This window comes from Cebidichthys violaceus, unplaced genomic scaffold, assembly GCF_023349555.1.
Source record: "Cebidichthys violaceus isolate CVI_PGR_0920_01 unplaced genomic scaffold, fCebVio1.0.p SCAF_20, whole genome shotgun sequence".
In the NCBI taxonomy this organism is placed as follows: Eukaryota; Metazoa; Chordata; class Actinopteri; order Perciformes; family Stichaeidae; genus Cebidichthys; species Cebidichthys violaceus.
In genome coordinates, this window is record NW_027176373.1 from 10614231 (window position 1) to 10628630 (window position 14400).

Consider the following 14400-nt stretch of genomic DNA (forward strand, 5'->3'; position numbering starts at 1 on the left):
TAGGCCTGACCCGGTGGTAGCTGGCATGCTTCTGCTGGGACCTGGGTGTAGCCTTGTGGTAGCTGGCATGCTGCTGCTGGGGCCTGGGCCTGACCCTATGGTAGCTGGCATGCTGATGTTGGGGCCTTGGTGTAGCCTGATGGTAGCTGGCATGCTACTATTGGGGCCTGGGCCTAGCCTGGTGGCCGCTGGCATGCCACTGCTAGGGCCTGGGCCTAGCCTGGTGGCAGTTGGCATGCTACTGCTAGGGCCTGGGCCTAGCCTAGTTGTAGCTGGCATGCTACTGCTAGGGCCTGGGCCTAGCCTAGTTGTAGCTGGCTTGCTGCCACTTGGGCCTGGGCCACACCTGGTGGTGGCAGAAAGTTTGTTTCTTCCATCCAGTAGTTCACATTTATCTGGAAGAAGAGTAGAGCCACCAATGCATTGCTGTTGATCAGTAGCCAGCAGTCCCAAAGGTAAAATATCTGTTAGTTCCTTCCTTCCAGTACAATCATGCCAAACGTGCACTGATTCATGAAGATAATCCTTGGACAAAGGACTTTTTTGGTCTAGGATAAGGTTTGCTAGTGGACCAGGATTCAGTTGTATATCCCCACTTAGTAACAGCAGAAACAGTAGAGTGTTGTAAACATACCTTTGTTTGCTTCGCTTGGTGCGTTGTTTGCTGTCTCTACTAGAAATTCCATTGAAATGTTCTTTCTGCCAGAAAATGGAATAAGCAGTCAAATGTCCGTGTCCAAACAAATTCAATCTCGGTGAGTTATTCAAAAGTGCAGAATGTCCAGGAGTAATTGATTGATTTCCAGCCAAACAAAGGCCTTGAGCAGGTGGAACAAGCAAAAACCACAAGCAGAATAACAGTGTCCAAACACCTCCATTCAGGTAATACGCGCCATTCCTTTGGAGACAGCAACTAACGACACTTACAGTATATGATGCGCCCTGTAGCCGCCAATTTCCTCACCATTTCCAAAGCCCTGGATGTTCAACCCTGCAAGGCCCCCATAACACAGGCCACCACCTCCCTTGTCAGTGGATTATTCATGGTACTAGCAGGGTGTGCATGCAAGGGTGAGCCCACTAACTAATTGCTCTGACTATGTCAAACAGTTGTCCCCCACTAACTCAAGGTGCTGACATCAAGATTGGCCGCTCGAGTTCGCCAACTTGAGGACTGTGGCCTTTAATTTAGCCAATAGTTAGTTTGAGGCCTCCTTTGAGGGTCGCAAATTTACCATTAAAATAGTGAAGCATTTAGTTAATCAAGTTATGATAAAGTCTGATTTTTGAGCAGCAGTCACTGCCTCAGTGTTGAGACACAATACTTTTGGTTAGAAACAAACCGAACGCAACAAAACCACTAGGAATCGCTGACACCTCACACTGCCACTTAATCGAATTATCAAACCAAATCCAGAATACCACTGCTTCCACTAATATTGTTTCCATTTAGGGTCACCAGTGAAGTAGAGGAGTTGCATCTGAATGGAGTTGTACATCACACGTAAAATACCAGTCTACAATTTACAATAAATGCCGGTCCCAGGTTTGGCTACCATGTAAGGCTGCCATATAGGGTATCACATGCTCATCAGGGCATAAACAAATACTCATTCACACATAAACACACACTCCGGGAGCAATTTGGGGTTTAGTATTGGGTACAGTATCTTGCCCAAAGACACTTTGTCATGCGTCTGGAGAAACTGGGGACCCAACTGCCGATCTTCCAATAAATTGTCAACCCGCTCTTCCTCTTGAGCCACAGCCACCAGTAAATGTAAATTAAATTAATTTGTCACAACAAAATTTCAGCTGTCAGTATGATCGGGATTTGAAAAGATACACAAAAATAAATGTCTGATCACATTATCGCTACGATTTGCATTAGGTCAGGACACCTCAGACAGTTTCATCAGTGTTGCATCAGTGTTCTCCGAAGGGAAGTCATTAGTGTTTTTTCTCTTATCCCTTGTCTCTATTCTCAAGGTGCTGTCCAAAGAGGTCTCACCTGACATGTGGCAAAACAATGTTGTCTAATTGCTTTCTAGAGGAATGGACTCACAAAGTGGACTAATGACCTCTGACAAGTGTGTTTATGCACTTATGGCTTACATCATCGCTGCTAAAAAAAAATACATTCTTAAGGCATTTGTGGTATTTGAATTAGCAATGCATTATATACTGATTTATCTGATTGGTAGAGGTCACACAGAAAAGTTTCAAATTTTAGGGACATTTTAACATTTGGAACACAGTAAAACAAAACAAAAGTACTCCAAAAAAATATGACATTTTGAACTCAAGGTGCTGATATTCAGGACTGGAAAGTGCTGTTATACATAAATGAACATATCATCACTTTGGCACCACACTTTCCTTCTCTACTACAGAGTGTCTAGCAGTCATTTTTGTAACTTAGACACATTGTGAAATGCTGTGTAGTGCAAAGTCTCACAACTGCCTGGCTCAGTCCTCTAGTTTTGGGAGGCCTTGTCTTGCCTGAATGGACAGGAAGGCCAGATATCAGTTCTGGTGAAGCTCCTCCTTAATGGCATCAGTGGAGGAATTCAGGTTTATCGCCATCAGTGCTGCATTTGTTGGGATGGCAGCTGTACCCTTCAAATAAACAATTTTTTGTCTCAATTAACCTCCGATGCAACTCAAAGCTTTTTGACTTCCCTCTCACAGGTGATTGGGAAAATACCTGCATAGATTGTGTCTAGTGTGTGTTTTCACATGTTTTGCAGAAAGCACAGCCTTCTCACTTGGAGTATGACTGCCGTGGCAGCCATCTTTGAGTCCGTGCTGTGCCCTATTGTTTGCCTCTAGTTTTTCTGACCCCTTTTGGTCTGTGGACAATTTTGAGTACTGCTACTTTAGGAGAACTTGATGTCATTCTCTGATTGTCTGGTAAAGGTTGAGTTGTGAGTTTTATTCTTGGATTAAACATGGAAACTTGGGTGACACCCAAGTGGAGACACGCATCGCTGCGTGCTTGGCTGACATCTCAAAGTGGATGACGACACACCACCTCAAGCTCAACCTGGACAAAACCGAGCTACTGTTTCTCCCGGGGAAGGGTTGCCCGCACCGGGACCTGTCCATCACCATTGATGATACCATGGTGACGCCAACTCGAACTGCGAGGAACCTGGGTATGACCCTGGATGACCAACTGTCATTCTCAGCAAACATTTCATCGGTTACACGCTCCTGCAGATTCCTGCTCTACAACATCAGGAGGATTCGTCCCTTCCTCACTGACGAGACGACGCAGGTGCTCATCCAGGCTCTTGTCATCTCCTGCCTGGACTACTGCAACTCTCTACTCGCCGGAGCCCTGGCGTCGGCCATCAGACCTCTGGAGCTTGTCCAGAAAGCTGCAGCTCGCCTGGTGTTCAATTGCCCCAAGTTCTCCCACACAACTTCCTTTCTCTGTTCTCTACACTGGCTCCCTGTAAGAGCTCACATCCAGTTTAAGACTCTGGTGCTAGCCTGGTGCTAGTCTGGTGCTAACTACAGGGGTGACCGTGGAGAGCAGGGCCGCCTTTCAATCAGTGGGTCAGTGGTCCGCTAGTCTCATGTCAATGTGTCCTTGAGCAAGACACCAAAATTGCTCCCGTAGCTGTGCCTACAGTAGATAGATACTGAATTGTAAGTCGCTTTGGATAAAAGCGTCTGCTAAATGACTGTAATGTAATGTAATGTAAGCCTACAGGGCAGTGAAAGGAACAGCTCCTTCCTATCTCCAGGCCATGGAGATGCAGGTTCTGCTGCCTCTGTCTCTGGTCCCGTCACTCAGAGGTCCCTGCGGCCAATCGACCCAGTCACGGCTGTTTTCTGTCCTGGCCCCACAATGGTACAATGGTGGAATGAACTTCTCACTGACGTCAGGACAGCAGAGTCGCTGCCCATCCTTTCGGCACAGGCTGAAAACCCACCTCTTCAGGAAGTGCTACCCTGAGCCTTCCACTTAGCACTTATTGTATTCATACTAGTTTGTTGCACTAATTGTATTCATACTAGTTTGTTGCACTAATTGTATTCATACTAGTTTGTTGCACTTATTGTATTCATACTAGTTTGTTGCACTAATTGTATTCATACTAGTTTGTTGCACTTATTGTATTCATACTAGTTTGTTGCACTTACTGTTTTTGTTTGTTTCTGCACTGTACTTTGGCTCTGAGTTATGTTCTGGTTCATGCTCTTAGATGCTTGTTTGGAAATGTACTTATGACTTCTGGTGACTAGTAGTTCTCTTGAATACCTATGTTGAATACACTTATTGTAAGTCGCTTTGGATAAAAGCGTCTGCTAAATGACTGTAATGTAATGTAATGTAATGAAATTGGTATTTCGCCTCTGGGTAGCATCAGAAAAGTGTTAACACATATACACAAACACAGGTGAGGTGGACTGCTGTACAACGGGCAATTTGGTAACTGTGGTAACAAATGAATAACACGCCACTGGTCTACTGTGAGCAATGTTTAAAGGGAGCCCAAACCTTAAGCTGCACAAGCTGCGCAGAGACGATGGTCATGCAGGTAACTCAAGAGAGAGAGAAGACTAACTGTTTATTTCTGTACTCTGAAACAGTTACTAATTACTAAGCAAGTACTTATTGCAGTTTCTAATTACATTGGTTAAGAAATGTTTGCTTGCCTGGTGACTTTAGGATCAAATGCCTCATAAAAACTGTCAAGTTTGGTGTAAATTAGGTGATGTTGCTGCCAACCACTCATTAATATGAGTGTTCAAAATACTTTTCCTGTCCACAAAATGTATGCCATAATGCATTTATCTTCTGGCAATTGAAATTGTGTTACATTTCAACATGTCTTTCTTTTCAGAATTGAAACATGGACAATACAACAGCTCTAACATTCACAATGACTGCATTCACTGTCATGGAAAACAACAAACATGGGCTGTTCACTATGTTCCTCCTGCTCTACTGTATTACTATCATTTTGAATTCACTGCTCATTACTGTCATACACCAAAACAATGCGTTACATCAACCTATGAATGTGTTCACATGTATGTTATCCATCAATGAAATATATGGCAGTACTTCATTGTTACCTGCAATTATGGTTGTGCTCATGTCTGAGACGCATGAAGTAATTGTGAAGTGGTGTATGGCTCAAGTCTATTTCCTACACACATACGCAGCTGCTGAGTTTTTAATTTTAGCTGTTATGGGTTATGACAGATATGCTGCCATCTGTTTCCCACTACATTACCACAGCATCATGTCTAATTCCAAGGTAGGCAAGCTTGTTGCATTAGCAGGTCTATACCCACTCATTGTGTTTGCATGTTTTTACTCACTAACCTTGCAGCTGAGCTTCTGTGGAAAAGTCATGCCAAAATTATACTGTGTGAACATGGAGCTGGTCAAAAATTCATGTTCAAATGATAGCCAATTGTACATAAGTACAGTGGGACTTGTAATTCTTCCGTTGTTTGTTGTGCCTCAGGTAGCGATGATTGCTTTCTCTTATGTGAAAATTTCACGAGTGTGTAGAAATTTATCAAGAGAGTCCCAGAGAAATGCTCTTAAAACATGTATCCCACATTTGTTGTCTTTGCTAAACTACACCATCGGTTCCGTTTTTGAAATTATCCAAACTAGATTTGACATGACTCGTGTTTCTTTTGAGACACGAATTTTCCTGTCCCTGTACTTTGTCATCATTCCATCTATTACCAACCCGGTGCTGTATGGACTCGGTACTCAAATAGTAAGAGTTCATATACTGAATCTGTTTGTTAGATACAAGATCCTGCCAACAAACTTAGCAAAGGCGGTGATTGTAGCGTAAATACAGACTAACCTATTACACATTGTAGTGAGATTTATAATTATTAATGCTTCAGACGCTATACTGAGGGCAAAACTCTTTCATATTAAAATGTGTAACAACATTTCTTAGTAATGCTTTTTATGAAGTGGTTACTCTCCTATGGCCATCTGGGTTCCCTCAACCTTTTTTCTTGCCTTGGAGTCTTTACCTTTATTTTTGATGGTGCTAAAGATAAACTAAATGAAACATCTTATCACTCAAAGCCATGGTTTAGATTTGGAAGTGATAAAAAGCCATATTTGTATGCACTTGAATATATGATATACTATTGTGTTAACTGATATCAATGGCAGTAAACACTTCTGTTTCAGAAATAAATGAAATATGTGTACAGTATATAATATTTAATTGTACAGGATTGCATTTACTTTGTCGCATTTATAATGCATGATTGTGCACAGACATTATCGACCCTCCCCTTACTTTGTCTTCTAGTAAGTTTAACATTATATTGTTAAAAGCTTTTTTAGACCTTTAATAAGAAGAGGCAGACAGTTTTAAATTAAGGTGAAGACTGGCAGACCTAATACAAACAGTTGGAATCCCTTGTCCTCCTAATTTCATGAGTCATTTCTCATAACATTTGCTTATAATTTGCTGCACTGCATTTGTGTGTTAATTAAAATTGTGCACTGAACCAGTTTGTTTTGTCATTAATGTCAACAGAAATAAATCTGAATATCATAAAAATATATGTGTTTGAAGAGGAAAGACAATCAAAACTATATTTTGTTTGAGCATCCAGTTGTTCAACAATGAAAAGGTTATTTAAGATGATCTGTAGCCGCAGTTGATCGAGTTGAATGAGATCTTAATTTGCCAAACAACTGTTTTAATCCTCTAAAATCAATTGTATGCAGGTTCAGTGTCACACTGCAAAGCTTTAAAACTGCAAAAACAGTTTCAGCACAAGGCATGTCTTTTATTTATGCTGTATTCATACTTTAGTAAAATTGGACCTTTACCGTCCTATAGTTAAAGCCTAATTTGTTAAGTCTGACAACGCCTGCCATCAAGCATTATGGTCCAGGAAGTTTAACATAGGCTCATGCACTGTTGGCATCAGGTACTGCCACGTTTTCAAGGTTGTTGCATGTTTGTCACTGAACAAGTCTAAACAGTCTGCAGTAACCTTTGCAGCAGCTGCAGCTGTCTCAGAAAACATATCACACTAACAAACTGAAGGGGAAGCTAACATACATTTCCTGACCATTTAACATTATTCATATTATAAAATAATGAATAAAGCAACAATAAACTGCACACATCCCAAACGTCATTCAGAGCCAAGTGAAGTGGCAATTGAAATTCAGACAGGGAGGGAAGAGAGGAAAAAGAGAAAACCCACATTGTGAAATTATTTTTGAAGCCAGTAGTCACTAGTCACTCAGATTCAATAAATCCATTTCAAATATGACATGTGGACAATACCTACAACCAAGAATTTACAGCACTGGAACTGGATTCACGTAGAGAGTAGCTGCTGTCAAAATATTTTAAAATACCCAAATTATATGATTGCACTCAAAAATACGGACAAAGTATTCAATATTTGTTCATCATTATGGTTACTTTTGAATTCCCATTAGACCGGAGCATAAAAGTAGTGACAGTGAGTGAGAAAATTAATTGAAAATTGACTATACATGAGGATTGCAGCTTGTTTGGCTGACCTTCGAGAAAGGGCAAGCTCAAATCGCGGCAGCGGCAGCTAGTAGAGGCACTTCCTGAGGCAAGCTCAGCTGCCGCTGCAAGTTGCAGCAGCTGCCACGACTTTGTGGCAGCTGCCACTGTTTGCCACTGTTCGTGGCAGCTGACACAACATGTTACGACAGTTTCCATTGTTTGTTGGAGCTGCCACAACTTGTCGCGGCAGCTGGCACTGTTTGGGAGAGGTTCCGCGGCAGTTTAGCCTTTATTTTTCGTTATTTGACAATATGTGACAATACATTAAGCTCTTTGAAGGTATGACTGTTGGTAGTTGTAATTGGTTTATTGTCACATATTGTCAATTAACAAAAAATAAAGGCTAAACTGCCGCGGCACCTCTCCCAAACTGTGGCAGCTGCCACAGCAAGTAGTGGCAGCTCCAACAAACCGTGAAAACTGTCGCAACAAGTTGCGGCAGCTGCCACAAACAGTGGAAACTGTTGCAACAAGTTGTGGCACATATACTGTCACATATTGTCAAATAACAAAAAATAAAGGCTAAACTGCCGCGGCACCTCTCCCAAATAATGGCAGCTACCACAGCAAGTTGTGGCAGCTGCCACGAACAGTGGCAAACAGTGGCAGCTGCCGCGCCAAGTCGTGGCACAACTTGCCGCGGCAGCTGAGCTTGCCACAGGAAGTGCCTCTACTAGCTGCCGCTGCCACGATTTGAGCCAGCTCCTACTGTGACCTTCTGTGCAGTATTATAGATAAAAACTGACGGCTTATTGGCCTGTGATCAGAATCTCTGATCAGGGTTTGACCTCTCTGCGTCCAGAGTGTCCTGCAGCACACAATGTCAGAGGGATGAAGTGCATCATTCCAGGGCCTAAATTTGAAGTGACGTAACTAGCTGGTTGTGTTAATGGTGTACTTTGGGACAAAACTGAAATAATTCGTAAATTAATATATTGTGTTAGTGTGTTGGCTGTGTGCAGGCCTGGACATGTTTAACAAACCTTATACACCCGTAGGTCCCCCATTTGGACGCAGAGTACATCAAAACTTAGAGAGTTTTGTGTTAAAAGTAACTGGCAGAGAACCCACGAAGAACGAATATAATGATGTTATAGTTCTGTAGAAACCTCAGCGTCCTGGGAACAACATGAACTAGGTCACTTCTACATGAGACAAACACATCTCCCATCAGCCAAGCAAACAAATAACAAAATATCATAAATCATACTCGATATGACTGGGACAGACCGGAGAAAACAGCTGCTACACTCCGTTAGCAACGTGCTACCTACGAACATGCAGCATGAAAAAGCATGTCCGCCTGACGGAGATTACGGACATAGTTTCCATTTCTCTCCCCGGTAAACCATCGCAGAGATATTCAGCTTCGAACACAAAAAGTCACACAGCTTTCATCGAATATTGTACTTACTTTTGGTCGAATCTCAGCGAAAAAAATGGAATATCTCCGTACTTCCACTGCATGTATGTCTAGCTGCTGGTGCTCCGTGTGAATCCGTTCGATTCGTGTCTCTCCGACACTCCTCGGATTCTTGGGAGGGTTGGAAGCTCAGCAAATCAGATTTCAGAGATGGGACGTTTTTGAGCTTTATTGGCTAATAGTGCTGTCAATCATCTAGCTTTCAATTCCAGGCAATTCTATTGGCTCCTACGGTTCGAAGGATGTCTCAATGGTGAAAATCGGAGAAGGGGGGGCTGAGATACAGCCCTGAACAGAGAGAATGGCTGAGTCTGAAGCAGTATTTGACCTTAATCTAAACAACTAAAAAGGGCTTAGAAAGAGCTTAAAACACTCAAAAAAGGTCCAATCTTCTGTCTATTGATTCATTGAACATCATGAGTGATACATAGAAGTGATATAGAGTGTTTTTGAATTTAAAAAATACTTTTTTATTCAAATATTGGAATATTTGATCAGTTTTCTAATTTTATATGCTCTATATTTTATAAATGTTTCACTGTATCTATGTATAGCTGTGTATATAGAGCCTATATCAGTTGTTCTAAGAGCTCAGCATATTTAAAGTCTTGGATACCCATACTTTCCAAAAAACAATACCCTAAAAGTGCTGTTTTTCCAGATTGAGCTTTTGAGTTTTCCAAGTTGTGCTGTGTTCCATCCTTATCTTATGTGAACCTGTAACATGTATTCTGATAGTTCCATGATTTTTCTCATCTCAAAAATATATATATATATATATATATATATATATATATATATATATATATATATATATTTTTTTTAATACACTTAATTAGGTATTTCTTATCTTTATTTTAGCTGAGGCCTGCAAATAGGCCTCGGGTGTAAAAGGTTTTAACAAAGCTGGACACAGTTTTTAATTCACAGTTTTACCTTTGTAACTCCTCCGCGAATCGCCACCTTAACATGGTGGAGGAGTTTGAGTGGCTCAGTGATCCTGGGAGCTATGTTGTCCGGGGTAGTAGCCCCTGGTAGGGTCTCCCAAGGCAAACAGGTCTCAGGGGAGAGCCCTGACGAAGAGCGGTTCAAAATAACCCTGATGAATAGCAGCCCACAGTCTTCGGCCACCTCGCCCGGACCAGGGAAACCGGGGCACCCTCCCAGAGCCAGCCCCAGGAGGGGAGCTCCTTGGCGCGCGTCTGGTGCCCGGGCCTTCGCCCATGGGGCCCAGTTGGGCTCAGCCCCGAAGAAACAACATGGAGCAGCCACCCTATGGACCCACCACCCGCAGGGACAAGCATCGGGGTCGGGTGCAATGCAAACCGGGCGGCGGGCCCGGATATAGTGATATAGTGTTTCGAAATAAATGTGAGAACAAACTGCTCTTAACTCAACTCTTTATTCGCATAGCTGCCCATGTACGTTACTCTCACAATACAGACCCTTTCCCAGGTTGCCCTGCTTCACCCACATTCTCCTGGGTCCTAAGTCCCTACAAGTACGGCTTCCCACAACATCAATGTACCAACATACATTTATAATAAATACCACATCACTAGAAGATGTTTCAATGTCACATGCTTGTATTTTGCAGGCAATACAAGCTGCTGTCTTTCATCAGTCCGTCTGTACAGGAGCCCATTTTCCAGGCGTAGTTTGTTCCACTTGTGTAAGAGCTTTCTGGTGAGTTGATTTGCTGCTTTCCGTGTCTCATCGGTAGTGTAATGTTCAGAAATTTCTCATAGAGGAGAAGAAGGCCACTGAGGAGAAGAAGCAGCAGCCCCCCCCCCCCCCCCCCCCCCCCCCCTTTGCACTCTTTGTTCCATCAGCAAGCAGGGCAGGAGTCAGCAGGTCCAAGTCAAAATCAAAAGTATTTAATATTGTTAACAGAAGCCAAAACAATCACAAACCAAATTACACTATCGATAGTAAAATATTTCAAGAAATATGAAACCTCGTTCACACCACAGGACAGATTGATGTATCTGCCCCATGGTACGAAGGAAGTCTGATTCTCTCGGGGGACAAACAGCTCCTTTGTCCCCCCAAAGTTACATTCCTCAGCCTATCAATCAGCTCCACGATTGGCTGAAGTCCAATGAGCTCCTCCTTGGATCCTGACCCATTTTCCTGGGCAGACACCTCAGTGAACTACCCTCTTCCCCCGTAGGTTTACACCTTCTGACATTCCTCAAACCCCCCTCACAGACTCAATATACATTCAATGACCACACTCCTTGGTTTAACACTACCTAAGTAAACACACTGTGACACATAATATCCAGCACTAGGAATGCTTTAAAACTTAAAATTCCTCACATTAGGGACTGCCGATGAGCCTCACAACCTCTCCAATGGTGGGGTCTTCTCCCTGCGCATGAACAAGCTCATTGTGACTTATTGTTGGCAGGAGCGTACGCGGCTCTTGGCTTGTATTAAGAGAGGCAATATGCAAGGCAGCGATCCAGACAACATCCTTTCTCTGAGCTGCTTTGTTTCCCTCCCAGGTCGTGCACACAACATCTTGGGATAGCTCCTCAGTGCAGGCTGTGATGTATTTCTCAATATCCAGCGGGATACGAGACAATGTATCTGCATCTATGTTAACCTTCCCAGGTCGGTACTTCATATCAAATCGGAAATCACTGAGTTCTCATACCCAACAATGTCCAACAGCATTTAGCTTTGCTGTGCTCATGATGTAGGTGAGGGGGTTGTTGTCTGTATAGATCGTGAAATTCAGGGCATAGTACAGGTAATTCCTGAACTTCTCGCACACTGCCCATTTCAAGGCAAGAAATTCCAGCTTCCCACAGTGTAGATTGTAATTTTTCTCAGCAGGTGTCAAAGTTCTCGATCCATAACCAATGGCCCTCAACTTCCCTTCCTGCTGCTGGTAAAGGATGGCCCCAAGGCCCTGCTCTGATGCGTCAGTATGCAGTATGAGCGGTAAATTGAAGTCCGGGTATGCCAACACAGGTGGGATTGTGAACATGTCCACGAGTCGCTCAAGTGTTGCTTGATGTTCTTTCGGCCATTCCAAAGGGGCCCTAGAGGACAGTTGGGGTCCCATGGATTTCCCTCTGTGTGTTGGAGTCCCTGACATTCCATGTTTCACCTGCATCAACTCGTAAAGAGGCTTTGCAATCCGCGAGAAATCCTGAATATAGGATTGGTAGTAGCTTAGGAAGTCAAGGATCCTTCTGATATCACTCACTGTCTGTGGTATCTTGGTTTTGAGCAACAGCACCGCTTCCAGGTCTTTTGGGTAAATTTTCACTCCTTCCGCAGATACCAGTCGTCCCAGGTAACGGACCTCATGCTGGAAGAGTTCATATTTCTCGGGCCTTAGTTTTACTCCATGACGCTGGAGGGCCGTAGGACCTTGCGGACTCCCTCAACATGCTCTTCAAAAGACCTTGCATAACAGAGGACGTCATCGAGATATGGAATGCAGTACTCGTCCCTAAGGGAGCCAAGCATCTCCTCCATACTCCTCTGAAAGGCTGCAGGCGCATTAGTAAGGCCAAAGGGAATACGCACCCATTCGTAGAGGCCCCAGGGCGTGATAAAGGCCGTGAGATGTCTGGATCCATGGTCGATAAAACCCTGATGGTAGGCTTTTCCCTGGTCCAAGATGCTGAACCAGGAATAACCACCAAGGGTGTCAGTCAGGTCTTGGATCCTGGGTAGTGGATGTTGATCATGAACAGTCTTTTGGTTTAACAGACAATAATCTATGCAGAGGCGTAACCTTTTTTTCGAACGCACACCATTGGGGTAGAGTAAGGAGACTTGGATTTCACTATTCATCCCTTTGCCAGAAGGTCCTGGACATACTCCTTGACTTCCCTGAGTAGTGGCTTTGGTACAGAGGAGAATGCTCTCTGAACAGGAATATGATCTTTGAGATTTGAGAATACAGCCGATATCGTCCCCATCTTGTGCGAAAGCTACTGACTCCTCGTATAACATTTTCTTTACTGCCTCTTGCAGGTGACTGGTATCAACTGGTGGGTGCCACAATGATGGGCTTTCACCAGAAGATGGAGCAGTGGCACTGTTGATTGTCACATCCTGTTTCGAGTGGTCTTTTGAGTCCTGGTCAGGTGAGTAAGTTTCAACTACTTTAGCGTTGAATATTACCCAGAGCTGTCTTTTGTGGCAGGGTGATGTCATATTTTGTATTGTTCCCTACTGGCACAGCTAAATATGGTCGCTTCTGGTTTTGGACTTCAACCAAGCCTTCACCCACATCTAGCTGTTCTAATGGCACGCTGTCTTCATCTGGTTCAAACAAGACAAGGTGGTCAGATGGAGCCATGTTGGATGGAACTTTGCTCTTTATTCAGGCGACCTGACCAGTGGGAATGACAATGTCATGTTGGCCTACTCTCAGGCGTCCATGCTGTATGCTGGGCTTTGTGGTGGACATGCAGCTCACTATGGCCTCGGCTTTGTCGGTTGGGATTGAGATGGCCCCACTTAGCAGGGTAACCAGTGTTGGAATGATTTTCTCTGGTTGTCCCAGGATTAGTTCCTCCACTACGTTGAAACCAACCCACGGCCTCTCTAGGGGTAGACAACTCACTAAAAAGGGTACACTGATCAGCAGGTTGGGATTTTCATTCCCTAGCAAGTTTACTGTGGTTTCTGGTGTTCAATGGTTCCTGTGGTAACTTGGTGGAGATCCCCCTCTGTCCATTTCTCCCTTTTGCACCGGCTACCACTGGAGAAGTAGATGGTGAGTTGTTTGTCTTTGCGATGCTTCTTGTGTGAGTCTGGTTTCCACTGACACTATTTGGCTGGGACGTTTGAAACCCGGTCACTGGGCGCCCCCTGCAGCGACCGGCTGCAGTTTCCCTGGTGCTTGGGCTTTTTGAGACAACCTACGGCCCTGTGACCTTCTTCACCACAGTAGAAGCAATGGTTACAGTTAGACAGGCCCTGCTCCACACATCACTGACCAATCCTGGTTACAGGTACCAGGATTGGTACCAAATAGCCAGATGATAATTTTTGCGAACAGGACATATGAATTTCACAGGGCAACTTCAGCATCTGTTCACTTTGCCTTGCTCAGTAGAATGAGATTTATTTACCATACTCAAAAACAGAAGGTGCAAAACATATGGTAAAACACATTTTAACAGTCTTAGACAATATCACAATATTACACACGAAATGTTCACTGAGCCAAAAACAATACTTTCGACGGACGTGACGGTGTGGCGCCATTTTTGCTAACCCGGACAATCAAACTAGACACCCACACGAACACATCCATCTATATATTTACAGACATCCATCTCCTAGCTACCTAGACAGTATGTTCATCCAAACAGACTCATTCAGCTTGGATTAATTCCTCACCCACCTGCGAACAGGACACATGAATGACACAGGGCA

At 43.7% G+C, this 14400-nt stretch overlaps 1 protein-coding gene and 1 long non-coding RNA gene across 2 annotated transcripts; one reads left to right on the forward strand and one right to left on the reverse strand.

Moving 5' to 3' along the window:
• Positions 1–335: 335 nt before the first annotated feature.
• On the reverse strand, positions 336–9066 carry LOC137876828 (uncharacterized). Its single transcript, XR_011103467.1, has 3 exons — positions 8980–9066; positions 635–699; positions 336–395 (listed from the first exon to the last, which is right to left on the reverse strand). It is a non-coding gene; the product is annotated as an uncharacterized lncRNA (long non-coding RNA).
• Positions 4869–5837, forward strand: LOC137876659 (olfactory receptor 52D1-like). Its single transcript, XM_068716433.1, has one exon. The coding sequence runs from the start codon at positions 4869–4871 to the stop codon at positions 5835–5837; it is 969 nt and encodes a 322-aa protein (XP_068572534.1).
• Positions 9067–14400: the final 5334 nt, after the last annotated feature.